Raw genomic sequence first — 27,555 nt, forward strand, 5'->3', positions numbered from 1 at the left:
GCGTGCGTGTTCACCGTGTCTGGTGCTTGGTGTGCGCCTTTAATGTTAGAGCTAAAGATATGACAGCTGTGCTTGTTTAAAAGTGATCTATTCTTTTATGAACCCTGTTTTTGAAATCCAAAGCCACTCTACTTGTGGGTATCTGCACCAAGTCCAAACTTTTCAGTTCATGGGACTACACCATTGTTTTGTGTGCGTGGGGTGGGAAATTGTGTGTGCAACCATAGCAGATGAGTGTACATCAGATGGACAGGGCCGTGAACCTCTTTTCCTTCGGTAGGCCCACAGGGCCTTTCATCTGTGAGCAGGTGAAAGTATCGCTCTAAATATCCAAGGAAAGGAAATAGAGTTACAGTTCTCAGAGCAGTGTTGCGTGAACTGTGTGTTTTGTAGCAGATGTTTCAGGACATAAACAATTAGGTCTTAATGTATTAATAGGCATCTCTGGAAAATAATCCGACAGTACGTTATGGACCAGACCCTTGGCTGGCATAATCTGACATGGCTCCAGTGGCTTCATTTTCAGTTTTGAACAAGTTAACTTCTAACATCTTTAATTATACACATCTCTGGCCAGTATAAACCTATGTGAGATCGGGATGCCTGGATCTCGTGTGCCATTAAAATATCTCCAAGGACCTTTGAACTCTACAGCAGTCAAAAATGTTCTTTTGGATCATATACCAAAATCATGAGAGTGAAATCCTGCAGCACTGGATAGGCACAAAGGCAGATTTCATGACTGCATTAGTCTTTGCTATCTAAAAATACTTTAGATCTGTCTGGCACAATTAGATGGGAGCAAATCTGGGGCAGATATGCACTAGGCTTTGCCAGCTACAGCTCTGGCCACCTCCCTCCACCCATACCCAGAGGGGAAAGGGGGCTGTAATCAATAGGAGGAAGCAGTGCTCGAAAAACGCTCGTGGCTACAGGGACAGGGTGGTGGTGGCAGGGAGATGTCTCACTTACAACGTACTTTCCTACAGTTCTGCATAGTTTCATTGACTGAGGAAGCCCAGAGTAGCTTTCTGTACTAAGCAATGCTTACTTGCCTGTTGACTTGCAAGATCCTTCTAGCAAATAGACTACAGATTGCTTCTTCGGTGTTATCTAATGATTATTTTTTTGTCTCTGCTTCTTTCAGCTCCAAGGCTCTTTGAAGAGAAAGTTGGTGGTAAATCTGTCGCCTGTTAACAACAAGAGGCCCAATGGTGTTTCCGAGAGCTCTTTCCTTGACATTAAGAGGATAAGAGTGGGTGATAATATCTCAGTGGGACAAGGTGGACAACATGTTAACAATTGCCAAAGCCAGTCAATGTCAGGAACTATGTCTGTGGGGCAAGGATCACAAAGAAAGGCCAGCAACCTAGCAACCAATACACATGCCAGTGGGAATGGCATGTTTAATATGACTTTGAAAGAGGTAAAGAAAGAACCAGGAGAAACAGTGTCCTGCAGCAAACACTTAGATGGCCAGACGTCCCATGAGAACATGTTCCCTAACAGATATGGGGAAGACTCGTGGGAACAAATGATGGATCTGGAGCTTCAGGAACTATTTAATGAACTGACTAACATATCAGTGCCACCAATGAGTGATCTCGAGCTAGAGAATATGATAAATGCGACAATAAAACAAGATGAGCCATTCAACATTGACCTTGGGCAGCAGAGCCAGAGGGGCCCTGTGAGATCTCTGCAGATGGATAAGATGGTGATAAAGAGTGAATATGCACCAGGCATGAATCAGGCTCCTGTGGGCTCCCCACAGATGAGGCCTTCTTCTACAGGTCCAGCCTTCACTATGGCTACCGCTGCCATGTCCACCTCTTCACCCATCCCTTCGGTGCCTCAGAATCAAACACAGGTATCGCAGGTTTCTTCTGCGACCAGTCGGCCATTGCCTAACTGGCAGGAGGTGTCTCATGCACAGCAGCTCAAGCAGATCGCAGCCAACCGGCAGCAGCATGCCTTGATTCAGCAGCAACAGCAGCAGCAGAACCAGACGGCCAACTGGTCCACCTTGTCTCCATCAGGACCTTCCCCTGGACCCTTCGTGCAAGAGAAAATCCCCAGTCCTTCTTTTCGCCAGCAGCAGTTCAGCCCACAAAGCTCAGCAATGCTTGGGGTACCAGTGAATGGAAACCAGTCGAAAGGGATCAACAACTATGTTTATAAACCAACCACTCCCCAGAGCAATCCCATGGACATAATCATGCAACAGAAGCCTCAGGACCTCAACAGAAACTTTATCAACAGTGCTCAGCCACCACTAGAGCAGCATCATGGCAACACAAAGCCTTTGTTTCACTTTAACTCAGAGCAAACAAACCAGCAGATGCCTTCAGTTTTGGGTTCCCAAAACAAGCCTGCCCTTCTGCACTACACGCAGCAGGCACAGGGTTCAGCCCCTGTGCAACAGCCACAGCAACAGCAGCAACAACAGCCACAGCCGCAACCTGCTCAGCCTCTCCCAAACCAGTCTCTTCAAAGGCCACCTAATGTACCCCTAGCAATGCAGCAAAAAATGATGCTTCAGAAAATGCAGCAAAGCCAGCAAATCTCAGGTTTGCAGTATCCAGTCTCGCAGCAGCATAGACAGGTAAGGCAAATTCCTCCTTATTTGTTCCAGAATCTTTCTGGTCTGAGTAGTAAAAACGCTTTTCCAGCCTGGCCTCATTCCTCCAGGAGATGTCTACTGGTGGCAGATAATGACCATCTCAGCACATACTTCAGCAGAGCTGGTGATGGCACGTTTAGCACCTATTCAGGTATATCATGGATGCACATTTATAAGATTTGCAAGAAAGACATGCTCATAACGCTTTTTCTTAACACAATAGAGTGAATATGCCACTGATATATATTATGTAGATACTTGTCAGAAAGGTGAGATAGTAGGGCAGATGCAAGCTTATTTTGGAGCCTTATCTAAGTTTTCTAGCTTACAAAACTTTAAGCTCTTTTGAATGGCAAAATTTTAATGAATTCCTATGTTATCTTAGATAATGTATTTTACAACGTTAATTTTTATGCCATCATTTTCCTCAGGGAGGCAGGGTTAGGAAATTCTGGTTTTAGATATCTTTTGACTGACATTGCAAAAATACTGTTTGCATATTTGTTATCTGCTTGGCAAAGGAAAACTAAGACTTATCTGTGAGCTTTATAAACACCCATCACACTTCTGGGAATATTCTGTGGATAAAACACGTACTTAGATATGAAGGTGAAGGTTGCCACAGATATGTCTACAATTATATACCACATGGCCAGCTCCCACAGCGTTATCATGAGACAGTGCTCTGACACGATTGATTACTGTAGCTCAGCTATGCTATGTCAAGTCACTGTGCACCGGGATCCCAAGTTTCAGACCTGCCAATCGAAGTTTGAATATGTAACCTCATTGTAGCTCAGAAACTGGAAACCAGGTGCAAAACAAGTAAAACATATATTTTATTTTGGGACATTTAAGCCACTCTGGGGAGTTTTGGTGGGGCAAATGTAGTTCAACACATTTGAGGGTATGCAGTGGCAATATAGGTGTGGAGATCATTTGTGGATTTCTTACATGTGAAAAACAGCTATAAGAAACTACTGAAAAGTGAAAGCCTAAGTCTTCCATAAAGTCCCAGAGAAGCAGCATTGTGAATGAATCATTCAGAACTGGAGTTTCTTGGCCAAACTGTTTGGGTGCACAGTCTGATGTTTTAAAAAAAAAGCAAAGTAGGTATAGTTGTATGCATGGAAACCTTTCGCCTTTTAACTCTTTTAAACTCCCTGACCAACCAGCCATGACTTTCTTCAACAGAGAATCCGTTAGCAAGAGGTACGAGGTGAAACATTTAGGCAGCTTTGCGTGGGGAGACGTTGCTTTGGTGGGAGATGCTGGAGAATGAGCGCTGGCAGGAAGCAAGCACAGCTACAGCTTTGCTGTTTTACAGGAGGTCTCTGCTGGCTGTTCCTCTCCTTCTTGGGCCACTGTGTGCTCTCTTCTTAGGCGCATTTCCCCATTCTCTTAATAGACTGGCAGGGAGATGAATTTTAACAGTTCTTTCATTCAGCCATGATGAAGCTTCCAGCAATCTGTCAGCACAGGGGAGACAGGCCGGACTTCTGCAAACACTACTATTTTTCTGAAAAAAATATGCAAGGTCACATTCTGGAAAGGAAGAAAAACACTGAGAGCAACTCTGCTTGAGGCAATGATAGCTCCTTGCTCTGTGCCCTCTTGGGCTGCTGCTCAGGGAGGCAAGCCAACAAGATGGTACTTGGCAACATGGCCATAGCAGTACTTGAAAGATTTATCGTGAGTGTTGTGGGATCTCTCACCTGTGCAGCCACAAGATCTTTTGGCTTAGGAAACTTTCCCTAAATGAACTTTGCTGAGTGCCAAACTTTAGATATTACACCAAGGAAGGAGTTTTGCCTATCAACACAGACTTCTGCAAGTAGCTTTCCAAAGTTTCTTGTCATCTGACCACTTTCCACAGTTTTGTCTGCAGGACGTGGCTACCTGATCCGCAGCACAGCTGAGAAGCTTAGAAGCTTTGTAGACACAGATTACCGGGCTTTTGCAGCACGAATGATGTTGTTTCTATGCTCTAGAGAGGTAACTGGACTTTTTTAGAGATCCTTACCAGTTGTTCCAAAGTTCTGCTGAAATTCAGAAAATCAGGTAGTCTCTCTCAGTAGAGTATTCTGTAGCTGCTGCAATGATACTTAGAAATGCAGGTGATCCATAAATAGCAGGATTTTGGATTGGTTTGAACATAACTGTTCACCTGGCAATATTTATGAGTCCTGTGAACTCCTTTAGGGCCTGCCTATGCAGCTGCAAGAGCCCACCAACCCCTTGGTCAGGCCTGCTTGTGCTCATAGGTCCAGTCTGAATATTAAATCAGAGTGGGAGGAGACACCCCTAACATTATATTCCAATAAAGACAACAAAGGTCAAAGCAACCTCGTGGGTCAACTCCTGCTGATTTTAGCAATGGAGACTTCACCTCATTTAGGCTGCATGGTCTTCTTTCCTGTAGGATCATCTCCCACCTCTGAGGATTCCTACACATCATTAACAGTAATGCATTAGTAATTACCAGCATTTACTAATTAACTTAATGATTAATATTTACTTTACTCATGCCCTATTTCTTCATGAGGAATCAAGGTTTGATTCTGCTTGGTATCATTCAACTCCTCCTCAGATCATTATAATTGTGGGCTATAAGGACCATCTCAGTACTGGCTGGAGTGCTTTGTAGCTGGAAAAGTGAGTGCACATTCATAAAGGGCTGCTGTGACATTGCCATCAGATAACACTGACGGGAACACTGTAAATTCACATTTTTAGCTGAACCAGCTCACCCTCTGGATTTTTACTCCCCAAGTTTTAAGATGCCAAAAAAGCATTTGAACTTGACTTTATCAGCCCAAGCTTGCTAACTGGAAATGTAAGGCTTATAATTTCTCTGCTTGTCACATTCACTTTGTGTCAAATCGGAGCGAACTTGTAGTGGGATTTGCTAATTAGATGTCTTTTGCCTCTAGGGAAAAGTCATAAAAATGATGGAAATCTTCTTGGTTTCCTGGAAGGTTGATCTGAATGAAGGTTTTGTTTGCTTCTCTGTTTTATTCTCCATTGTTGTGGGAAAGATTCACCTTTTCATTGTTTATCAGGATGAAACATATGCACAGTCATGAAAAAATCTTAGAAATTCAACACTCTCTTTGTTTAGGGAATAATTAGAAGCTCCAAATTCTGCACAGGTTTAATCAGGTTTGCAATCCTTATACAGAACCTGGGCTTACGTGGGGAAAAATCTGGAACTGGGCTTGGGTAAAAGTTTGAAGTCTAACTTTCCCCTTGTGAAGAAATGTAGTCCAGTCGGTGAGAGATGCTTCGAAGTAAGACTTAAGGTTTTTGAACAAAAAACTTTACGTTGTTAACTAGTATAAGAAATACCACACATATTTTCAAAGTTTTTGATCAGCCATAAGACTTGTTCAATAAGATCCATTAGTCTTCTGTGAAGAAGTAAAAAAAACAATTAAAAAAACCAAAAAGCTGGTATCTACTAAATAAAATATTATTCATCCCCTTCTGGTTTTGACCTAAAGCCAAATTAAACTCAACGGTTTCAAGCTGACTTTTTCTCCAAATTTTTTTATTCAACTTCATTCACTTGAGGGAGGGGAGAAAAGAAGGCTGAGCCTATGAGAATAGGAACCCTAACGGAGCAAGGCCACTCTATCTGCTACATGTGGGCATGTGCCCTATTTAGTCTCGTCTTTGAGGGCAAGGATAACACAAGGGATCATGAGAGCTTCAGCCCCCGCTTTACACGAACAACCAGTGGTCCTCATTTGTAAGGCTCTGGAAGCGTCAGTGTTGTCTATCTAGTTACAAACCACGACAGAGTTTCCTTGTGCAGAGCTCAGGGCCTTGTTAGTCCCTGTTCACTTTGAGGATGGGATCATCCTCTTCTTTTTTTCTTTTTTCTTTTTTTTTTTTCCCAAGAACCCAGGAATGTGGTGTGATTAGTTGCAGTTTGGGGCTTTTTTTGCCCTTACTTGCCCTAATTGGATCATTTTCTTCACCAGGTCTTAACAGGCTCCTTTTAAATCCAGCCAGTCTCCCTTTCTACTGAATACCGAGCAATCCCTTCTCCAGTACCTGCTCCAAGCATGGGTGTCCCATACGTGCCTCTTGCCTCATGCTTTCCCACCGCAAGGCTTTGTATTTTGCAGCGTGTGGCCAATGGCCTCTCAGGTGCTCCATGACCCAGGGACACAGCATGGCTGCATGTGGCTGGAGAGCAGCCACGGAGCAGCACTGCACCAAGGGATGTGCCACCAGTGAGGAGCTTGCGCTCAGAGGAGCTCCAGGTGCGGAGGTGGCCCCCCCTTGCAGGCCCCCTCCATTACACCAGCCCCCCAAATGGCCAGAAAATCGGTGCTTCACTGATATATATGCATTGCTCTTAAATATCTCCAAGGGGTAGAGGTGGTATTTCAACTAACCTGGCAGCTCTGCAGAGGTGCTGAGACCGATTCCCCTCTCTTTTTCTCCAGTGTAAACCCAGGGTAATTTCATTTATTTTCAGGAGAGCATAATTGGACTTACAAGCAGCAGGATATGGCCTTCTACCTTTTTTTTTAAAGCATGGGCACCATACAGATTTAATAAGAAGTGTATGTTAAACTGTCAGATTGTTAGAGTGCTATGCGAGGAGGAAGCACCAGGAGCAAAAGATCTAATGGCTTTTTTGAAAGTGCAGAGAGGAAAACTCTTGTTATCGTTCACTGCTGAGTGATAACTTACACCTCTAATTTAGCCTCCAAAATTTCTCAAAGAAAATGTGGCTTCTTTGGATGATTCATATCAAAACAATATTTTTCTAGACCTTTGTGTTTACCACTAAAGAAGAAAAGAAGAGCACATTTTGGTGAGGCAACCTCTCTGTTTTCAAATGTGAAGGAATTATTTTGCAAATATTTGTGAAATGAAGAGAGAAAACCTAGAGTGACTTGGGGTAATTGGTACAAACCAGGACTTAAATTTGACTTAGATCATAAATAACAACGATTCCAGGCTTTTGGAATCTGCAATAATAGAAACTGTTCCATAGTGTAAGAAAATAACAATGTGACCTTTCTTTCAATGCTTGCTATAAAAGTCATATTTGGATGACAGCTTTTCTTGATAGCTCCATTTTGGTCGCATTCCTTCATGCAAGGGCTTCTGAATTAAATATTCTGGATAAAAACTTGAGTATGTCCCAAAAACCACCATCAACTGCAGAGTCATAGCTGATTTATGAACATGAAAGCAGAGAGAAAATGTCATAGGTTCCTGTATTATCATGGTGGACAGTTGTCTTGGTAGTGCCTTATATCATTCATGCTCAGTTTGCTGAATGAAATATATAGACAATCACACTGTGGATGGTCAGTCCCTGAGGACATTGTAATTCAAAGGCTCAGAGGCACTGCCAGTTCCATAAGGTTTCTTGAACTCTTTGCATAAAGTATTTACCCTGGTAGAATAGTAGAATATTAGCCACTTAGGTGAAATGCTTCTGGATTTGGGACGTAGCTGAGGTAGTCCCTTGTTGTCTCACTTGGACTGCTTTTTGAAGGTAGTTGCATGACGATACCAATAAAAAACATCATTGCACTTGCCTGGATGAGTTCTTTGCTAATGTCAGCACATTTGAAGTCTTATTTATTATTTACTAGCATTGTGAAGGTGCCTGGGAGGTCCACTGATAGGGCAAAATGTCATTCTGTGAAGAACTGTATAAACTCAGATTAAAAATGGCCCCTATCTCAAAGGAACAACGTTGATCTGGCTTCTGTTAGAATCAAATAAAAGATGAGTTTTACAGAAGGAATTTGAAGGATATCAGCTTCTACCCACCTGCGTGTCTAGAGATGAGGTGATCTAGGAGGCACTTCATGAGCCAGTCAGTTGTCTTGGCCATGGGGAAAAATAATGCTCTTAGAGACAGGAGGCACAGTGAAGGTGCTAGCTGCTTCAGGCCTCTGATTTTACTCCACTGCCACCTGGAAGACATGGGCTAGGGTAGGGAAGCAGAGGGACAGCCAAGGTACCTGGTGCGTACATAAGAGAAGATGATGGTGGCTGCAGGGAAGAAAGGGCAGGTGAGAAGATCCACAGTGCTGGTGGCTGACATTACCGTTTACAGGCCACACCTGGGGTGGTGGGGTAAAGCAGGGAACCGTCACCAAAGACAGGACATGAGTTTGTGCTTATTAGATTAACTGGAAAGGAGGTGTAACAGGACAAGACTGGAATAAGGAACTGTGAAGACGCAATGCTGAGCGGGAGGCAAGGGGCCGGGGATGTTTCAGGTCTGGTTCTCTGCTGCTAAGCAAGTTAGTCTGTCTTGACCTGTGATCCCATCAATAAAGCTGGGATATCTGTGAGGGCTTCTTACCTGGTTGAAGTGAGGATTTCTGCTATTGCTGTGTGTGCATCTGAGGCCAGAGTCAAGCCCTGAGTCAACTTCCTGCAGGGATTTTGGAAAGGCAGCCTGGAAAAACAATATAATTCCACAGCCATTTAGAGCTGGCATGGTGAAAAACCCTTTCCTGTAAGTTTTTGCTTGTTTGTAGGCAATTTATGAATACCTCAAGAAGTCAAAGAACAAAAAAATTTTAACAAGCCCCAGCTCCCATTTTTCTCCCTAGAGTCTTCCTATTATTTTAATTCCCTGAAGTCCTCAAGAGCAAGTCCCAGTAATTTGTCTCTCTAGGGGTTCAAAATGAAGGAATATTTTAATGGCAAATATTACTTTTACTGCTGGTGTTTTTATGGTGGAGACCTGCCCCAGGCCACAGATGACTGTCATTAAGACAGCAACAGACCTAGTAATGTTCCTTTAATGTGAGTTTTCACGGGTGAATTTACCATTTCTATGTGATGCTGATCCAGAAAATCAGCCAGATGCTCCAACAGAACTATTCCAGAACCATCTGCCTGCTTCATTTGCTGCATGCCTGTTTCTGGTAATGTACACACACAGTGTAAGAGACAGCTTTTGCCCTGAAGAATTTATAATCTAAATAAGCAAGCCAGCCAAACCTTGAGAGGAAGGAAATGTTACTGTGTATTTTATATATTATTATATATTTTGGGAAAGAGAGAAGGAAGATCTCATTCAAAGCCATCACAATAAATCCACTGGAGTTGTTGGATAAGGACACATTTACTGTCGCAGAGGAATCCTCTGACAGAGTCTGGAGTGGAACCAGACCCAGTGTCAGTCTCAGAGACACTATCCTTGCGTCCCAGGGTAGTGCCTGAACCTATCAACCCGCATCTGCTCATCTTGACCTGACTGCCCCTTGCCCTTTGGTCTGAAAGCCTTCTCTATAGACGCAGCATCCACAGCTTTCAGCCTTCACAGCCTGCGCAGTCCCCCAGAGGAGACCTCTGGAGTAGCTACAACAGTGTTTGATGCTTCTTTTTCCCTTTATAGCTATAGATTGATGCTAAACAGCTCATCGAGATGCACCCAGCGGTTTGCCAACTCTCCAAGGGGCCTTTGAGACACCCGTGCATGGGTGGACATGCCCTGGCTATGCCTGAGATTCTGCTTGCCACCTTGTGCGTGGGGAAGGAGTGGGGTCTTGAGGGCAGCCTCACACCGTGTTGAACAGGCCAACTGTGCTGAGTTCGTGTCATCTCTTCAAAAATGGTCCTCACTTCTCTGTCCCCTCTGATGAGGCTCTGTTTTGTCAAGCCCCAGGTGGAATTTGGAGGGGGGCTGAGTGCCTGAAGCAGTTGGTCCATCTGAAAAGCCAAGTGCCTTTCATAGAGTCTTTTAATAGTAATACTTAGCCTTGACATAGCTGTGGAAACATGAGAGTTGAATGATTCTCCAATTTCATAGGAAGAGGTGAGGATTTATGTGAGGTCTACATCATATTGTGAATCAGTAGAAAATGCAGAAATCAGGTGAAAGGAGGGATATTTATCCCTCTCCATCATACCAGTTATCTGTATTTAATGTTAACCCCCTAAGCTTCCTATGTAACCAGTGAGGAAGGCGCAGCTCAGAGTACCTAAGCCAGACACATACGTGGGGCATAACTTCACTGCAGAAGAGTCTCAGTGTCCATGAGCCCAGCTGTGCTGCTCTGCCTGCAAGACACACGCAGACTGAAACTACAGTGCACTGAATTGCGTGCCAATATGTCAAAGGAAGGGGAGGACAAGGGGCTTTGGACACTCTTAGGTGAGGTTTCACAGGATGGCAGAGCTGATCTAAGGGCTAGGAGCTTCAGAAAGGGGCAAGGAGTCCTCCCCTCCCCCCCCCAGCCCTGTGTCCACTCCTTCCTCTGGCACCAGCTCTGGCACTTGTCTGAGCTCTCACAAAACTTGCAGAAAACTATCCTTTTTCTATCTGTGTTGGTTTTCTGCTCTTTTAGTGACTTTCTCCAGCTTGTGGGGTCAGACAAAGCCAACATTGGCACAAGGGAAGTGGCAGGAGCACGTAGCTGGAGGCAAGAAGTGGAGATGGGGTTGCTCCTGCCAGCAGCAGCAAGAGTTGTTAAACTCGACTCAGGTGGCTGGTGCTGGGGAACCTCAGCTACAGGGGTGGCCAGAGAGGGAGTGGAAGGTGGACAACTGACTGCAAGAGGGAATCTGGGTGTGGAAGGCCAGGAGCCGAAGGTAGCAGAGAGTCAGGGAGCAGAAAGTTTAGTGCAAGGGAAAGAAAAAGTCAGGTGGGACCCGATCCAGAGTAGGAAAGATGTGATGGGGTGGACAGAGACTGGGAGAGGAGGTGGTGAAGGAGTAAAGTGCAGGAAGGGTGAGGGTCCAAGGGTAGGAAGAAGCCTGGAAGACTGTAATAGAGAGTGAAAATTGGGTTTGGGTGAGGGGGAATGAGAGAGGAGGAGGGGGAGCTCAGGAGGAGGCAGATGAGAATGAGTTTGGGTACAGACAGCAGAGAGCGGGGGATCCGAGGGTGGGGAATAGTGTGGGAGGAAATGGGGCAGAGCAGGAGCTACTGATGCACAGGGGACAAGCACCTATGGTCCTTGCAAAGGGGAAAGTGGAAGACTGATAACACTTAAAAACTAACTGTTTCTGTATCGTGTGCCAGGAATAAGTGAAGGGGCATAAGGGGCTCGTTGTCCAGTAGTTCCCAAAGTGTCTGCAGGAAGTCTTCAGGACAAGGCAGGAAATGCAACTTTCCAGACCTGCCTCACTCAGAGTACTTAAAATTGCCAGCTGAAAGGACACACTACATATTTCAGTCCGTGCTATTTATCCTGCCAGTCTCCATCAGTCAGGGAGATAGAATAAGCAGCATACTTGTCCCACTGCAAAAAATGAATACATCCCGTTCTCTGGTTTTCTTCCTTCAGGGGACCCTACAGCTCTTTGTCCTGGTTTCAGCTGGGACAGAGTTAATTTTCCTCCCAGTAGCTGGTATAGTGCTGCATTTTGGATTTTAGTATGAGAATAATGTTGCTAAGCAGTGCTTACACTGGTCAAGGACTTTTCAGCTTCCCCTGCTCTGCCAGGTGCACAAGAAGCTGGGAGGGGACACAGCCAGGACAGCTGACCCCAACTGGCCCAAGGGCTATTCCACACCATATGGCTTCATGCTCAGCATATAAAGCCGGGGAAGAAGAAGGAAGCGGGGGGACATTGGGAGTGATGGCGTTTGTCTTCCCAAGTAACCATTACGCATGATGGAGCCCTGCTGTCCTGGAGATGGCTGAACACCTGCCTGCCCATGGGAAGTAGTGAATGAATTCCTTGTTTTGCTTGTTGAACTGTCTTTGTCTCAACCCACGAGTTTTCTCACTTTTGCTCTTCTAGTTCTCTCCCCGCTCCCACCGGGGGGGAGTGAGCGAGCGGCTGCGTGGGGCTTAGTTGCCGGCTGGGGTTAAACCACGACACTCTTCTACCATCCCCAGCTGTAAGTGTAGCCATTGAATAACCAACATGTAGTTTATTCGTACCTGACAAAAGATGCACATGAGGAAGAAAGATGGAGATTGAATGGTCCTCTTAGGCCTTCATGAGAAGTTTTGTAGTCCCCCTTGTTTGAAAAGTTCCCCCGATTGACTGATACCAAATTACTTACAACGACCAAGGTGTGACAATGAGGATGGTATTTCTGTGGAGCCAGCTTGTTCTGTCACCTGTAAAATGGAGAGACTCTGACGGCTTTCCATAATTCTGTGAAGATGGGTTAGATGTACTCTCACAGTCTTTTCTTTTTCCAGTCCTTTCTGTAATTTGCAGTGGTTGCAAGCTGGGCCACAGCCTGGCTCCAAGTGAGTGATGAATGACTAAAGGATTTAGTGCTTTGGTTCTGGTTAGAAGAGCATCCAACTTTATCCATTGGAGAACTAGATTTCTCCGAATGACTGTAAGCTGCAATCCCAGCTAAAGCAGGCTTTGCTGGGGTGACTCCAGTCTTGTCTGGTTTCAGCTAGAATGGAAAAAAAAAAAGAAATTAATGGCCTTTTTTTCCTACTGGAACTGGTAAAAGACATGGGAAGACATAGGGATTAGCAGAAGTATTGGGAGCTTCACAGCCTAAGTGCAAAACACAGTGGGAGGAGGGAGGGTGGGAGTGAGTTCTGGCTATCCATCCTTAATCCAAAGCCGCCTGCTCCTTCCCAGGCTATACTTCACTGTCATACACTTGCAAATTCGCTCCAGGAATGAAAACAGACTAACTTTAAGCTTGTTCCCAAAGCTGCAAATTTGTCCCTGCTGGGTGTTAATTTAACTGCTTCCAGGGCACCAGGATGTCTACTAGTGTTCGCTTTTCTTTCTTTCTTCTTTTTTTTCACACATCTGGTATTGTGAAAACTTCCAAGGCACCACACAGAAGAGTGATGAACTGACCACTTTTAACCCTTTCTGTAGCATGAACCTGCCTCTCTCTCTCTCTCCAGCGTTTTCGCCCCATAGCAGAGTCCATGGGCCTCGTTACGCGTGGGATCCACAAGCTCTAAAGTGGGTCTTATGAGCATTTCACGGGCTGAGAATTGAGCCTTTCTTCAGCTCCATCATCCTCTGTTTTTCCTGTGAACAAACCTGGCTAAACAGTAACAACTGGACTTCAAAAATTTCCAGCAGGAAGAAACAGGTTTGGGGCAGGGAGGATATTTTTCCAAAATACTTCTTTTTTCCTCTTGCTTTTATCTGGTGTTGCCGCTTCCCAGCAGGGAGGATGTTCAGTGCAGTAGTTTTGCTCACATTATGGCAAGCGATGGCCTTTTCCTGTTGGTTTTTGATTGTTGCATTTGTTCTTTAGTGGCTGCATTAACTGTTTGTCTGCTGCATCGACTGAACCAGAGCAAATACAAAACAAATTAGGTGTCTCATTTCCAGTCATAGCTGTTGTACTTTACCTGAATTTCTCCACTTCGTTTGCTTTTTGTTGAACAGGTCGTTTGTATGACCAACTCACTTGTTTCACTAACATATTCCTACCAATAGCATACAGACTGGCTTTCTTGTCTTTGGCTAGGGTTTCCTAAAAAAAGCCAAAGGTACTTGAAAGCCAAGTTCCTCTTCCATTTTGGCCTGTTGTGCAATGCCAGATTTATGACATAAGGACGGTGCAAAGTCTTCCTTTGCTGTCTTCCTCTCAGCCCTATCATTGCTTTTAATCCCGCAGCCCTCCTTTTGTACTTCCATCCCAACAACTGTCCCTTCTCAGCCCTGGTTCCTCTTCAGCACCGACTCTGGGGAGCTGAAACACCATGGAGAAACATCTCACAGCTACATGGGCTGCTTAACACAGCAAGAAAGCAGCAGTATCCATCACACTGATGCAGGAGACCCACACGTGCCAGTCCGTGATTTTGGCATCTTCTCTTCTTCATGTAGTGTTTTCACTGCTGAGTTTTATTTTTAAAAGAAGTAAATAACTCTCCATCCACAAATTACAGGTCTCTTTGGTAAGCATGAAATCTACTTCATGGGCTAAGTACAACTGTGTTGTCAAAATCTTGTTTCATATTCAAAGTGCTACCAAGGGCAGCCTTTTTCAGAAGCAGCACTTCTCTGTGGGCCAGGCTCCAGGGCCCCGGGAAGCACTGGAGCAGTTCTTCAGAAGGGTTTTCCATAGCCATATATATGCTGCATTAAAAAAAAAATCCTCAGATTTTTAATCCTGCCTGAAATGGTTTCTGGAGCGTTGGACTCACAACCTGAAAATACTAATGAAATTTGGTTTGTGGAGATACAATCATTCATCTCCCTTTTAAGCCTGAGCTTTTTAAAGCTGCAGAGTAGGACTTATGTGTCCATAGCCAAATTATTTATGCAGCTCTAGAGAATGTCAGTGCAAAAACCATATAGCTTTAACATACGCACTTCTGTTTTTCTTCTGACAAGTTTTCCAACTGGTGTGCCTAGTAACCACCTTTGAAATTGGCCATAAGTAAATTTAGGCTGGAAATTAGCAGCACATTCCCAGCAATTGGAGAAATTGTTTGGCTTTCCTGAGGAGAGTGCTGGTGGGCAAAAACCTAGCTGCTTGTAAGATAAAATTTAGAATAAATGTTAGATGATATGTGATAGCAAGGCACTTGGTTTTAAAATGAGATCCCTTTCTACTCCTCTGTTTTCATAGCAAAGGCACAATATAGTCCTCTGGCTGTCACCTCATGTGGCCCTTTCTTTGAAGGAACCAAGTGGGGAGCTGCGTCAGCCACTACTAAGCAAAGTGGAGTGGATGACATGGCTAGGGACACCAGATAGACTTACAGACATTTAATTGTAGCATTCATTTAAATATATGGTCTACTGTTGTTATGAGCTCTGAGGATATTTTCCTCCCAAAGAATCCAAAGCAAATCGAAAGCTAGTCAGTTGGTACAGTAATTGTATATAATTTTGCATATGAATCATTAATTAAAGTCAAGCTGTGGAAAAAATTAAAAAGGCTAAAAGACCTTTGGACATTTGTGTGAAGATCACTGTGCTTGATATCAGGGAGTGTAGAAATGTTTGGACTGTTTGCTCAAATAGGCACAATGTTAATGAATCATTTTAATCACCTTCATTATAGTCTTTCAAACAGAGGAGACTACTATGCAAAACCAAGCCTGACAAAAACAACATACAAAACCCAGAGGCAATTGTGAGGCTACTAATTAGATAACTTTGTCTTGATATTTGCATTTGACCCTATGGATCTGGACAACATAGTACATTACTCTCAGGGCAAGAAGCAAGCGAATGGATGCTGCCCCGTGTCCTCTTGAACAACATTTTCAAGGTGCCTCTCGGTCTCTTGCGTCCTCCAGGGTAAATATTGGGGATAGTCTTTATCGTGTTTTTGCCAAATTTTTCTTACATCTCTGGTCTTTTTGTGGCAACAAAACAATGCAGGAGCTGGAATTATGCTATAAATGTTAGTGAAAAAAAAAGATGTAGAATGCCCAGATTTTGTGTTATTTTAGCCACGCAAACGCTACGAGCAAAAACTAAACCAAATTAAGTTCATGCACAAATATCAGTAGGAATGCTGAGATAGTAGTGATAGCAGAAGTAATTAAATTATGTAATATATGCTAATTGTTTTCTACACACTAATTCATCCATAAAGCTTCTGTGAAGAGAGTAACTATTAACTGTTCTGTAAAGGTTAAAAATTGAGATGGTGAGATCAACACTTTTTTTCTAACACAGCTGGTGAAGTTAAAGCAGTAGAAACACATGTGGTGCATCTAAATAGGTGTCTTGGTACAAAGTGACTGAGTCAAGGAGAGATGAAGTAGATTAGTACTTGTGAAAACAGGCCATCTATTTAGGTGCCTACATACGGCTTTAATTTTAGTCTGCAAAATCGGGTTGGATTCAGAATTAGCATAAACTTTGCAGTTTTTATAAATTTTTCAAAATAAAATTTTTTGACCAAGCACTCTCCCGTCAAAAATTCAGATCGCCAAAGATTTCTGCAAACGTCAATGAGTATTTTCAGAAAACTTCCTTTTAAAGATTTAGAGGTTTCAGCAACCAAAGCAGTCAGAATTTCCTTTCATTAATATTTAAATATATATAGCTTAAACCAGTTTAAAAATTCAGAGGTTTACATTCCATGCTGAGGGAGGCTGTATGTGTCGATAATCGTGTGTGATCAAAATGAGCTCACGTACGCTAGAGCAGCATCTTTACACTTCACAAAATAGCAAATAGATGCAAAGGTAAGGAAGATCTACACTTTCAAATATAGGTCACAGGAGAAATTGATTTCACACCAAGGCTTCTGAATTTGCATCTCAACTACTTTGTATACGTCCGTTTACACAAAAGGCAAATACATTTTCATGTATGACAATGCAGAGGGCAACTCTGTCCTTATTGAAACGATAATCAAAATGTTGTTCATAATTGCTATGTTACATAAAGGACAGTAAAAAAAAAAAGGTACATTTAAATATTTTAAGTTTCAAAACAATGCTCTCAAAGATTGGGAAAAGCAGGGTTTTGTTCCCCATTCAGGCTCAAGTCTCTGTTCTTGTCCATCAGTTCTGAGTGTTACTGAGGTCCTGTGAGAAACACAGGGCAAGGCCTGCAGTGAATGAGAAGGAAATGAAGTCTGCACTCACCTGAAATACCCTCACCAAGTTTGCTCGACACGGCAAAGTGAACGGTAGGAGTCACAGTGGTGGAAGTGGGGAGCGCGCACACACACACACACACACACGTGTATATATATATATATATATATACACATATACATACATGATGATGCCACTGTACCAGTAGGTGTTTGCATCTCGAACACCACCTGCAATCTGCACATCCATCTCAGGCAACGTATGGAAGAGATAATTAATCTGAGACTTTTCAGACGAGAAGGTATGAGAGAGGATATATAGACAGAGATCATGAGTGACACGGGGAAGACGAACAGGGAAGAATTAATCACTGTTTCTCCTACCAGGAGAGTTGCAGGTACCTAATGAAATCATCAGGCCGCAAAACAATCAAGAGGAAGGTGTCTTATGCCTAGCAGCGGGGAACACTTTTTGTGGGCATCTTTGCTGCACAACACTGTGGGTACCAAAAGTAAGCATGGATTCAGAATAGGGGTTGAGCAAATTCAGAAGAAATATTTGCCAAGGGCAGTCAAACACCATGATGTAGAGGCAAAGTTGCACTCAGAAAATCCCTAAATGGCAGAAGCCGGAAGATATATTGGAGGCAGTCCCAGCATATAGTGGCTCTGTCCCTGTAGTCCATCTGTGAACATCTCCTCTTGGCCACTCCGAAGGTGACCACAGTAACACACAGTTGTGTTTGGAGCCACAGAAATAACACTGCTTTTTCATAGCAGAAAAGGTTATTAATACAAAGAATGCCAGAAATGGTGCCTGGTTTGGGGGGAGTTCAGCTTAGCCATGTCTTCCCCAGTGAAGTTTAGGATCACCTAATCTACTAGCCCCTCATTGCAGCAGCATTTTTGCCAGCTGCCCTGGCCCATTTTGGCCCAGTAGCCCCAGGGCTTGTGAAACCGGGTCTACTGTTTGCTTTTCAGCTGTGAGAGCAGGCGCAGCGATGTGATCGTGAGCCATGCCTCTTGGAAAGGGTTTTTTTAAGATGGCAGCTCTAGGGGAGCTTAGCACCCCCCAGCAGTTTCTACTGGCGTACCTGCTCCTCCTGTTGCTGCCTCCAAGGCAAGTTTGATGACTGCTTTCACAGGGTGGCAGAAATGCCCTGAAGAACACAAGCAATGGAAGGGAAATGGTGATTTTCAGCCATTTATAACTGATCCAAACTGGAATGGCATTTCATGGAGAAGCCAAAAGCAAGAGTGTTAAAGTACTAGACTTGCTCACTTCCAGAAGTTTTTGCAAAAAATGAAGGAAATTAGATTTCTAAACTAATTCTTGCAGGATCCCTTTCAAGCAGAGTATGTAAAGCCCCCATAATGCTAATGCCTGCTTTTCACATTACATTCAAGAGACTTCTCCTGATTACTAGGGTGATTTGTGTAAATATTGACAACGATCCTTGTTTACTCCTCCCTGCTATTACAAGTTCCTAAGCAAAGATTTTGGGTCTGATTCTTATTCAGGCTGAGATCCCCTTTATATCATTATGACCATAGAAAGGAGCCTTTGATCGAAGAAAAATTTAATTACATATTCAGGCCTCTTTGGTGTAACAGGGACTTACTGTTAATAAGAATCAGGCTTTAGGTGTTCCAAATGCTCTTTAAAAAAAGAGACAACAATGTGCAAAGTAAGCTCCGAGTTATTAATTCAAGAGCAGTGTGAGCAGCAGCAGCAGTAAAGAAACCCAATATATCCATCAATCAACACTGTGGAACCCTGTTTGTTTGCACTAGTTGGAGAGTGATGAATAGGTCCTCTGTGTAAAACATTCAGCTACAGTGTGAGAGGGTAATAAATTATGTTTGTTAATTTTATATGCCATACATATAAAAATCACTAAAAATTGTTAAGACACTGTAATGGTGACAGAAAGGTCTGGTGCTGTAGGAACCTTAACGCAGTGCTTTTTCATCTCCACAAGTGAAGGTCTCTTTTGGCATTTCCTGCCTTTCAGGGAATAAGATATAAAAGGCCTGGAGGAAGAATTTTAATTACTAATCATTCAGGTTCACAGCTGTCTCACTGGACTATACTTACCTAAAAGTGATGCTTCCCACTTACGCTCATAATCCCCATTACCTCAGCAGTCAACGGAGAGAGACGGGGAGCTGCAGGGAAGGCATGACCGTCCCCAGGAGCCGCCCCAGAGCGGTGGCGTGATGGGCGGTGGCGGAGGAGGCCATGATGGGGGGCCACGATGCCATGGCTCACCCGGCTGCGGAGAGCTGAAGGGGGATGAGGTGGGTCCCCGGGCAGGGTGGTGTACGGGCAGGCACGAGCTCGGCTGTGGGACCAGGCTGTGAGTACAGTCCCGGCCTTTAAGCACCCAACAACGAGCATCGCGAGTTTGGTCTCAAACCATCCTGTTCTGGCACAGGTAAAGAAATTTAGACCTGGGCAGCTGGCGTAGACTACGTAACCACCTCAGCCTGGTATTTTTTATGTCCAGGTTAACCTGCTGCAATTTGGTTCATCTTTATCCGTGTGAGCTCTTTCCACTTCGGCTACGAGCTGTGACCAGGACAGCGCTTTGCACGCACACACCCTGCCTTCTGTCCTATGGCTGCGCTCTTGTACGTCTCCGTTCACGTTTTCACACCCACCTCTGTTGCAGCCAAGGCTAAGCGAACGTGCGTGCAGCCTCGGTCGTGCTCACATAAACTGAAGTTGCTTTTCAGAAATCTCTCCTCTCTAGATAAGCTGGTTGCTGTTGTTTGGTGTATACTGCGGAAGGGTGCAAAGTCTGCAGTGACAGTAAACAGTGCGGACAAAAGTATGTTTGAGTATTTTTTAAAACATCGTCTCAGAGGAGAAGGCAAGCTTGAGAAACTGCTTCTCTTTCCAGAAGCTTGCTTTACGGCAGTATTTATTTCTCAAGTCAGGGCAGCGAGGAAATGAGTCTAATGCATGAGAATGTTGCCATGTTATTAAACGGTGGTGTAAAAGCTGTGCTTACTTTCATGGGAATGAGGTTCTTTGCCAAAAATGAGATGCCTCAGCTCCCCCCTGGGACTGCATCCTAGTTTGGAAGGAACGGAGCAAGCCGCTGTGAGCAGTCAGAGCAGATAGCAGTAAAAATCGTGGATTTGTGGCAGCCTGTTCGTGGGGACGGAGGAGCAGCTCGGCGCTTGCTGGCCGATGCGGCGAGCGTTGCAGAGGGCGAGGCCGGCAGAGCTGCCGGTGTCCCTGCCCTTGCACCCCAGCAAATACGCCCCGAACGGCTGCTTGCTCCTTCCAGCGCTTGGGTGTCGCTCTCGTTTACACCTGGGTGCAAATCCAGAGTAGTTGCACTGGAACCCATTTACACTCCGCAGGGTGCTGTGGCAGGGCAGAGTTGGACCTGCGGGCACGGGACAGCACAGCACAGCAAACTGGCTGGTCCCCACAGGGGAAAATCAGGAAGGCTTCACTGATGGCAGCACTGAGCTTCATCCCCCCAGCTGTACAGTAAAAATGAATGTAAAAATAAGACTAGCTTTGTTTGACTTGTTAAACACAAATCATTTCAACCCCCCTGTCAGCAAAAAGTAAATTTTTTCCTAGCTATTTTTATTTTATCAGAAACGGGGAGAACTCATTAACGCTGGTGTTTTGAACTGTAGTTTAATAGAAGGCAGACTAATACAGTTCATTAAAATATGCATGTTTGATGTTTGAGGTAATGTTTGCACAAATCCTCGGGGAGAGGATACTGTAGAGCTAAAATGATGTTTTTCACAGCCAAATGGCATAATCTCATTACCAAAGTTTTGTGATCAAGATGAAAGTACACTTAGTAATTGCAAAGGATAAACATTTTTTTCTCCGTAACTGCCCTTATTACTCACGGGTAACAGATCCAATGCAGACTGTTACATTTCCTTCTTTTCTCTTTCTGTCTTCTTTCCTTTACCACCCACTTTGTTTATGATTCACCAGCAGTTTCTATGGACGGGATGTAAGGAATGAGGGAAATTTCTGTTTGCCTATTTCATGGCAAAAGAACATCCTGAAGAGATGCATTTGCTAACATTTAGCCTGGAGATGCAGATATTGCTCGGGGGGGGACAAAATTTTAAAATCTGAAATTCTTTTCCGTGACTTTACTCCAGCTTCTAGCTTTCCAACAGGCTGCTAATCACGCTGCTCTTCAACCTCTTCCAGCTAGTGAACCCACATTATTTCAAGGAAATCCACAGACCCGGTACAGCAAACAGAAACCTTGCTTTTCTTAGTTACCTTTTGACCCTCAGAAGTAATCCGTGGACTTCCAGGCATCTGATCTTATGCTGAAAACTATGGATTTAAGAGTTCTGAAGGAGAAAGGGTACATCTACCAGAAAAGTATAGCTCTGCTAAACATTCCTCTGACCACATTGTGTTTAGAGGGGAAAAAAAAAAATCCTTACCTCGCTTGCAGGGTATGGGAAAAATCCTTTTCCACCCTTAGTTCAGTATTGCTGTAACAGCAGTTGGGGTGGCCTTTGGGCTGTATTGTTACAAATAACTCTGAAATGAAACCACAACACAACCAAAGCACTGGACCCTCGTGTGGTCTGGTGAACATTCATTTTACGTGTTCTGGTGGACATTTCATTGTGTACCCACTGGCAGTTTTGGTTCAGAAAGCAAGATAGATTGCACTGTGAATTTTTTTCTGCTACTTTATGGCTAGCATGTCGTATCTGTAAATGAGGCCTCTAAATCAGGAACTGACACTGTTTCCCTGTCCTAAATGCTTATATGACCCTTTAGGATTGAGTGATGTGTTAGTCTTTTCTAATTATACTATACTGTATCTATTGTGTTAAAACATGGTCAAGAACAGGGCTGTTTCTGCTCCCATAGATGTAGATGGCAGAAGGCCAGCTGGAGCTGCACCAGGTCCCATTTGCAGCCCAGTGACTATGTGTTTGGGGGAAAATTGAAGAACTTAGGTTCATGGAAGACACAAGAAATAAAGATGCTGGGGCAGGAGCAGGATGAGGTCTAAAATGATGTTTTGAAGGTTCTGTCTCTTTTGCAATATGATTCCTCATTCATCATGCAAATTTATAATTTTCATGCAATTAAAAAATAATTTTCGTTAGGAAGGTGAGTTTGATTAGCTTGTACAGTTGACAGCTAGTAAAGCTGTGTGAAATATTCGCACACAAAAACCCTCTCCTCCTAGTGGGAAATTCCACTTTTTACAGGAGAAAAGGCATATTTCCCTCATCATAAGACAGAGGGAAGATGAGAATTTGCCTTTGTTCTCATTACTGGCTGTAACCCAAGAGCTTTACATAGGTGATGCAAACTTGTTAGTGTCATGACATAAAGCCATGGCTCAGGAATGTGCCTCGCTGGGTCCTCACTGATGCTGCCACCATGGCCATGTACAAGGACATTGAATTAGCTGTAGAAGTTACACTCACTCCTCGTCTTAAAGTTCTTGATGCTTCCAGAGTGATATAAATGTGCTACCAGGTAAATAAAGCCCAGCCCCATGAAATTCAGATACACAGTGGCCTGACCCCCAGTTCCCCGGGGCCAGCGCAACAATGCCAGCTGCAGGAGTGAGTATTTACCACCATGCCTTCTGCTTCCTGCTGGCCACAGCACTGGCTGAAGCACTGGGGTGGATACACCTATGCTGACAGACAAGGGTTATTATCAGCTTAGTTTATGTCATTTGGCAGCAGTAAAGCTGCCAGCAGAAGGACTCCTGTCAGCATTCGGTGTGTCTCCACTGGGGGCTATGCCAGCACGTCTGCTGTGAGGGAAACATCCTGGTGTGGACAAGCCTGGGTCTCCTTCCACTATCCTGAAGGAGCTTTGGACCATTACCTGGTTGTATCACCCCCCATGTAAAGTCTCTTTAACACAACCGAGGGATTTGAAGGTATCTTAGCATATGTCCAAGTCAGCCAGAGCGTGGATGATGGGAAATTGTTCCAAAGCCCTCAGAGTGCATGGCTGCAGCCAGATCTCCAGAATTGCTTAGCATCTTCTGAGGCCATGCAATGGAGCAGCAAAACGCCTGCCTAGGACCCAGTCCAGCTCAGGACTACAGGACTCCTCACTGGAGCGATACAGGCAGCTGGGTCATGGCACATCCAGCATCTCACCAGCATCACGCAGATACCCAAATTCAGCCCTCATGAGTCTCACGAACTTCTGTGTCAAGCCTCCCTGGGTGCAGGCCTCCATTTCAGAGAGTGTGGTGGCCTCTGCCACGCTTCAGGAGACCCCATGCCTGGCAAAACTTCTTGGATGGATTTGTGATCCCTTGAGAGCTGTATGCGCTGTGGGCCAGAGGGTCTGGGGCAGAAACCAAGCCACAGGGAAGTGCTGCTGCTGGGGACGCACCACACCATGTGCTTGCCTGCTCTAGCAGCCTGGTCAGAGGCCATGCCATGGTCTAGGTTGGTGCTATGAGCAATCTCTGTGGCCTGGGTTGGCACTATGAGCCATCTCCATGGCCTAGGTTGGTGCTACGAGCCATCGCCATGGCCAAGGTTGGTGCTGTCAGCCATCTCTGTGGTCTGGGTTGGTGCTATGAGCCATCGCCATGGCCCAGGTTGGTGCTGTCAGCCATCTCTGTGGTCTGGGTTGGTGCTACGAGCCATCGCCATGGCCAAGGTTGGTGCTGTCAGCCATTTCTGTGGTCTGGGTTGGTGCTACAAGCCATCGCCATGGCCAAAGTTGGTGCTGTCAGCCATCTCTGTGGTCTGGGTTGGTGCTACGAGCCATCGCCATGGCCAAGGTTGGTGCCGTCAGCCATCTCTGTGGTCTGGGTTGGTGCTACAAGCCATCGCCATGGCCAAGGTTGGTGCTGTCAGCCATCTCTGTGGTCTGGGTTGGTGCTACGAGCCATCGCCATGGCCAAGGTTGGTGCTGTCAGCCATCTCTGTGGTCTGGGTTGGTGCTACGAGCCATCGCCATGGCCAAGGTTGGTGCTGTCAGCCATCTCTGTGGTCTGGGTTGGTGCTACGAGCCATCGCCATGGCCAAGGTTGGTGCTGTCAGCCATCTCTGTGGTCTGGGTTAGTGCTATGAGCCATCTCCCTCCATGTGACTCAGGCGCATGACCGATACACCAGATGAGTCCTGTGTGACTCAGCTCTGTAGAGCTGTCTAGCAATGGAAGAAGCAAGACATGAGAGCTATTGCATGTTGAAAGGTTGCAAAAATGAGAACTCAGCCAGTACATTTTTTTGATGAAGATGCTCAGGCAAGCTGGAGGTCAGGTTTTCTAGAGCTCTCAGCTTGACAGCTGTCTCTCAGATGCATGCAACTTGATTTTAGCAGTCAGCATGCACCTGCCATATCCACCTCTTCTGAAGACGTTGGTGCCAAAAGTCAAAAATGGGGGATTTTGAAAAGCTGATCCAGAGCTGCTGGTGGCTGTCATCCCAGGTTTGACGCTGAGTAGCTACAGTTTGAAAGGCTGGATGAATGATTGGTTCATGTAACTGAGAACTGCTACAGAGGCGTTAGCTACAGACTACTTGCTGCTGCCTAAGCATTCAGTTTAGCCCTCACTGAAGTCCCTTCAGAGAAGGGTTTGGACTGTTGGTTGATTCCTTCAGCTAGAAAAGTTCAGTGAGCCCAGCTGACGGGAATCTTGAAGTTGAAACATAATTCAGTTCCAGCTCTTGGCAGCAGGTCTCTGTCAAAACCCAATACAATCACCCCTGGAAGGAGGAATGACTGTATCCTTTCTAGTTAGAGCTGTCAGAAGCATGAGAAGAAGAAAGTAGGGAAAATAAAGGAGCAGGAGAATAAAATTAGTATCTGTCTTGTCTAAAGTTCCATCTGCCTTCCAAGTTCTAAGGTTTTTGGAGAAAAACCATCTAAAATAAGCTTTTGACTATATGTAGCACTATTGCAATACTCATTTTGAGGCCAAAGCGTCACTGGTTATGGACAGAAAGGAAGGGAATGAAAAAGATACCTTCTTACTCAACTGATCGGTCCCTGGTGTGCATTATGAGTCATATCTGCTTATTTCACTAACAGAAACAAGTTTTTACTCTTTTTTTCCCTTCCTATTAGCACGTACAGCTAAGGGAGGACTGACTAGATCATACTCTGGCTCTCAGATCACCAACAGAAGAGTTAGCTACGTTTTTATTGCTGTGATGATGCACAGGCTAGAAGAACACAGCCTGACGTTCAGGCCTCAGGTAGCATTCACAGTCCTGGCAGCTAGAAGACACGAATGAGGGACTTTGCAATGGAAAGAAAATGTGAGCCCAGCCCGTCAAGTGTCCACGTTCACAGCAGATACTATACAAAAGCACGGCTGTATAAAACCCCACAGAGAGATCAGCAGATTGCTTGAAAAAAGAAAACTGTGGGACAAGTCCTACCCTTAGTAGGACTTAAGGGTACCCTAAGCCAGTCCATGCCCTTTTTGAGGACAGAGAAGTGGTCTCGGGTGGGCAGAAACAAAGCTGAAAGGGAAGGCAATGGGGCACAGCAGGAGGCCGTATAGAGACTAGGGAGTTTTACTGTCCCAAGACCAAGTGTCCATTCACCACCCCAGGCATCCCTAGCTGGGATGTGGTGTGGTGGATGCCCTCTTCTCCCTCCCCAAGAAAATCTCCATAACTGGGCTTGGGCCATGCAAATGATTTTGTGAATGATAAAGTAACCGGTTGGTTGATTTGTCAGCTGAGATGGTTCATGCCAAGAAAGTCCTGTTCAGTCTCCTATGGGTGCACTGACTCTGCTTTAACAGCCTAAGGGCCAAATACTCCAGTCTGTTTGCAGTGTTGGAAAACAAGATTTAACCAAACTGGCCAGCTAAACTGGGATTATGGCAATGTATGAATGTATGGCAATGTATGGCACTGTTGAATCTGTCTCTTATGTTTGTTGCTAACCAAAACAGATTCCATTTAACCAGGGGAATAAGCTGGGCTAGTAGGTGCCAATTTTGCATGAACCTTACACCTTCAGTCATTTTCCTATGTCTATCATCTCAGCTTTCCATAAGTTTGGTATATGTGGATGGATACTGGTGCCAGCAGTCTTTTTTTCCTCCAGTTTCTGCAGAGCTGTTCACGTGCATGCTATGTACACTTATTTACGCTCACTAGGAAGCACTCCCAACGGAGGGTGCCCTCAAGCTGCAATAAAAATTTTTGCCCTCGAGGCATAAAGAGGGATGGAGACAAAAAGCATTTATCATTTCCTGTCACTATTATTGTCTCGTGGCTCCTCCTCAGCTCATGCCAGACCTCTGGCAGTGGAGCAAGGAGGGATGGGAGGACTCATGCTGTGCGTCCATTGAATTAACAGTTTGAGGGAGGAGGCTTCCAGTAGCTCCTTGAAGAGTCAGTTAGAAGTGAACCTCGGGCAAATCTCCTACTCTTTAGGTAGGTCCCTTTGAAGGGCAGGATTTGCCTTATGAATTATTTAATTTAGTTTAACTGAAAGGTTTTAATTCATTCAATTAAATGCACTGAAATCTACAGTATTATCCTACGGACACGTTGGAGTCAATGGGAACCCTTCTAGTGACTTCAGTGGCTTTGGCTCTATAAAATAATTTTTCTAATTGTATTTAATTTATTTAGTTGTATTAAAGATTTCTGGCATGGGAAAAAATATGCCTTGCTTTCTGAATTTAAATCTAATGCTAACTATACCTTTTAAAAGTCGTGTTTCAATGAAGGACTTAATTCTATCATCAAACCAAATGAAACATCCGTGAAGTCTGACCTCTCCTAATGTTTATCAAATGTGGAGGCAACTTTAAAATGTCCCAGAAATAAAGGAAAAATTCCTTTCTATCAGAACTAGAATTTAAAATTTCCCTCTGTACTTTTTCTAGATTTCAGTGTTGAGTATTTAATTTAGACTAGAGACCCGCCCCCAAAATTACTAAAACACCACCATTAACAAAAAAACATTTTGAAATATCAGTGTCTCCACAAAACACTGATGATTTGAAAACAATATGCTTGACCCTTTCAAAATGTGCATCCTCACTCCTACGCCAGTAGCACTTCTATTTTTGTAGCAGCTCAGAATCTGGCAAGACACTCATCTCTCCCATTGACATCACTGAATCATGGATCAGTGCACATAGGCTGGAAGCTTGTCATATAATACCTTCATGTTAATATTTATACACTTGCCCAATTTTACTCGTAAGAATAATCCAACTACCATCAGAATTGTTTGGTTCGCAATACAAGTAATTATTGCAGGTTATTTCATGCTTCTATTGTAAAAGGCGAGCCAGATCACAGACGTGTTGTCCTCAGTGCACTCAAAGATAAAGTAAATGGCAGTCAGTGTACTAAAAATTTACATGTTCTTTGACTCATTTATAAACTGTGATATGTCATTGTGATATTTTGTATGTATATAATAACCAGAACTACTCATGCCTATATTGCTTTAGTGGAAAGTGCTGCAGAAGCATTTTTATTACCTATCT

At 44.4% G+C, this 27,555-nt stretch overlaps 1 protein-coding gene across 2 annotated transcripts in view; it reads left to right on the forward strand.

Annotated features, from left to right (window-relative positions):
- The window catches only part of MAML2 (mastermind like transcriptional coactivator 2), a 220,777-nt gene that overhangs the window by 149,663 nt on the left and 43,559 nt on the right, over window positions 1-27,555 (forward strand). For both annotated transcript variants that reach the window (XM_075491061.1, XM_075491062.1), the window contains exon 2: window positions 1,148-2,605. In XM_075491061.1, coding sequence (XP_075347176.1) covers window positions 1,148-2,605 — 1,458 coding nt within the window. The remainder of the gene's footprint in view (window positions 1-1,147; window positions 2,606-27,555) is intronic.

The sequence above is a fragment of the Mycteria americana genome, chromosome 1 (assembly GCF_035582795.1).
Source record: "Mycteria americana isolate JAX WOST 10 ecotype Jacksonville Zoo and Gardens chromosome 1, USCA_MyAme_1.0, whole genome shotgun sequence".
Lineage (NCBI taxonomy): Eukaryota > Metazoa > Chordata > Aves > Ciconiiformes > Ciconiidae > Mycteria > Mycteria americana.